At 39.2% G+C, this 3162-nt stretch overlaps 1 protein-coding gene across 1 annotated transcript in view; it reads right to left on the bottom strand.

Moving 5' to 3' along the window:
- UNC13C (unc-13 homolog C (C. elegans)) overlaps positions 1-3162 on the bottom strand; it is a 673935-nt gene that overhangs the window by 119252 nt on the left and 551521 nt on the right. The window contains exons 22-23 of the mRNA XM_010836764.1: positions 2001-2097; positions 1222-1365 (exon numbers count right to left, since the gene is read on the bottom strand). Of these exons, the coding sequence (XP_010835066.1) occupies positions 1222-1365; positions 2001-2097 (241 nt within the window). The remainder of the gene's footprint in view (positions 1-1221; positions 1366-2000; positions 2098-3162) is intronic.

Genomic DNA, 3162 nt, shown 5'->3' with positions numbered 1-3162 from the left:
ATCTAGTCAAGGCTATGGTTTTTCTAGTGGTCATGTATGGATGTGAGAGTTGGACTATAAAGAAGGCTGAGTGCCAAAGAATTGATGCTTTTGAACTGTGGTGTTGGAGAAAACTCTTGAGAGTCCCTTGGACTGCAAGGAGATCCAACCAGTCCATTCTGAAGGAGATCAGCCCTGGGTGTTCTTTGGAAGGAACGATGCTAAAGCTGAAACTCCAATACTTTGGCCACCTCATGAGAAGAGTTGACTCATTGGAAAAGACTCTGATGCTGGGAGGGATTGGGGGCAGGAGGAGAAGGGGAAGACAGAGGATGAGATGGTTGGATTGCATCACTGACTCAATGGATATGAGTTTAAGTGAACTCCGGGAGTTGATGATGGACAGGGAGGCCTGGAGTGCTGCAATTCATGGGGTGGCAAAGAGTAGGACACGACTGAGTAACTGAACTGAACTGAGACAATAAGAGGAGGAAGAGGTCTTAAGGGAAGGCTGGTTGCTCAAAATCAACTAACAAAGCCTATTCGTAAAAATCAAGGGAACTGCTCAGACTCACACTATAGTTATTGGCTGATTTGAAATTAGAACTCAATTTTCATTACTCCAAATTCAACATATTTTGTGCTACAGTGTATACTACTAAAAAAAATACTTGCCATTTGAATATGAAATTCCAAGATTTATTTTCTGCTACAAAGCTAAAGTGTAAATTAATTTGGCCACCCATAGTAGTCTCATCAATTACAAATGACTCAGTCATTCATGTGAATAGTAACTTGATTTTTTAGATGATAAATCTGTATTTAAGAAAAAAGAAGGGCAAGAAGACAGGTGACAAGCTTGAAACAGTCTTTTTTTGCTGGGATTAGGAAATTAAATTGGGGTAGTGGTCAGACAAGACTAGTGCTATAAAATAACAGCATTTTTCAGATTCTGTGCAACATGCCAGAGTCCCTGGTGGCTCAGTGGTAAGTAATACACCTGCAATGCAGAAGACCTAGGTTCGATCCCTGGGTCAGGATGATGCCCTGGAGAAGGGAATGGCAACCCACTCCAGTACTCTTGCCTGGAGACTTCCATGAACAGAGGAGCCTGGTGGGCTACAGTCCATGGGGTCGCAAAGAGCTGGACATGACCTGAGTGACTAACACACAAATACACACACACAAACACACACACACACACTGTCCCAGCAAAGAAAGGATTCATTCCATTCAACCTACCTTTGCAAATCTTCTCATTAAGTGTGATAATGCTTCAGGATTGGGGCATTCCAGTTTCTTAATAATCTCAAAGCTCTGATTAAGCTGAGCAAAGACATCAACCACGGAGCAAGAGAAGAGCGCATGATCAGATGTCTGTTGGAACTGAGGAGAGAGAAGATGAAACCATTCCCGAAACATATTACATGGACTGTGGAAAGAATTTTCATTATTTCTCAAAACAACTCAATCTCCTATATCATGCGCCTTCATTTCCCAGTAAGAAAATGCTTGTTCATTTTAAAATCATTCATCTCCTTTTCTGAAAAGTATAGTAAAACTAGTATCATGAGGCAGGTTACTATTAATTGAATTGGGGGAGTGGTTTTTTTCAATTTCTTATTCCCCACAGGCATTAGGATGGTTTAGCAAGCTGATTGTGGCTCAAGACATTTGATTTACTCTAGAGGGATTGGGAGAGTGTCTGTTCCTAATCTTGGAATCCTGGAAAGGTTCCAGAGCAATGGGGACGCTTTGTATAAGCCTAATGAACTTGTAGATTCAGGTCAATTCAAGGAGTAAAGAATCTTGGAGCAAAAGGGTGATTGATTTTTTTTTTTTTAAAGCAATTCCCTAGGTGTCTTATCAGACTTTAAAATTGTGTTCTAATTATATTTTGGTAATTAGAGTATTAAAAAATGTTAATTAATAGCAATAAACCTAACAATTCCCATTAGCTTAAAAGTGAGCAGTATGAATAAATCTCAATAATAAGCAATCTGAAAGTCATTTAAACTCACTCCATCTTTTTTGTCTCTTCCCAGGGCTCCATGTAGGAACTCCATTGACACATCTTCATTTTCATCTAGCCACTGCATGACAAAAGGTTCAAACCACCTGAAAAAAATTAATATTATGACATACTATAAAAGATGTCATTCACACATAATTAATAGAAAATGCAGTATTGCTCTTTTCTTATCTGAGAGTAATTCAGGACCAAAACCTCTTTTCATTCTCTTTTTCTAGTTTTGCTACCTTGAGGACCTTTATCTTCACTTCTTAAATATATCCCCTTCTTGGAATTCCCTGGCAGTCCAGTGGTTAGGACTCTGAGCTACCATTGCAGGGGGCATGGGTTTGATCCCTGATTGGGGATCTAAGATCCTGCATGCTGTGCAGGGTGGCCAATATCTATCTATCTAACTTTCCCTTTTACCTTCAATTCCTTCCTTTCTCTTGACCCTTCTCATGCTGTTTCATTAGTTCCCAATTCCCAATCTATGATTCTCTTTACAATTCAAAATCCTGTAAAACGTAGATCTTGTATGCTGTGTGCCCCACTGTATCATTCTCTTATTTCTCAGGGCTTTGCCATCTGGCTTTCATCTACCACAACTCCTCTCCTGTAACTGATCCTGCAGGCTCACCTTCAAATTGTAATGATCTGTAATCAACCTGCATTTGGGCTTTGTGAATGGTCTGTTTCAAAGTTCTTTTTTCCATAAGAATGTACAATGGATGTACAGTTGTCTAGCACCATTTATTTAGAAGGTCATCCTTACCCCCACTGCTGTGAGTTGGCATCTTTGATGCAAATCAATTAACAGCAATGAGTGGATTTCTCTTCAGACTACTTTATTTCATTCATCTATTTGTTACACACAACACTATACAATTAATAACCAGCTTTTGAATATGTCTTGACAACTGATAGTGCAGTTCTCCAACATTTTTACTTCCTCTTCAAGGTTGCTGTGGCTAGTCTTGGCCCTTTGTATTTTTATGTACTACATTTTTTTGAACAAACTTGTCAATCTTCACACAAAGAGTATAGTTGATTTACAATGTTGTATTAATTTCTACTGTACAGTAAAGTGATTCAGGTATATGCATACGTGTGTGTGTGTGTGTGTGTGTGTGTGTGTGTGTGTTCAGTCGTGTCTGACTCTTTGAAACTCC

This window comes from Bison bison, unplaced genomic scaffold (genome assembly GCF_000754665.1).
Source record: "Bison bison bison isolate TAMUID 2011002044 unplaced genomic scaffold, Bison_UMD1.0 scf7180017864066, whole genome shotgun sequence".
NCBI lineage: Eukaryota > Metazoa > Chordata > Mammalia > Artiodactyla > Bovidae > Bison > Bison bison.
This window is presented reverse-complemented; position numbering and strand designations above follow the sequence as displayed.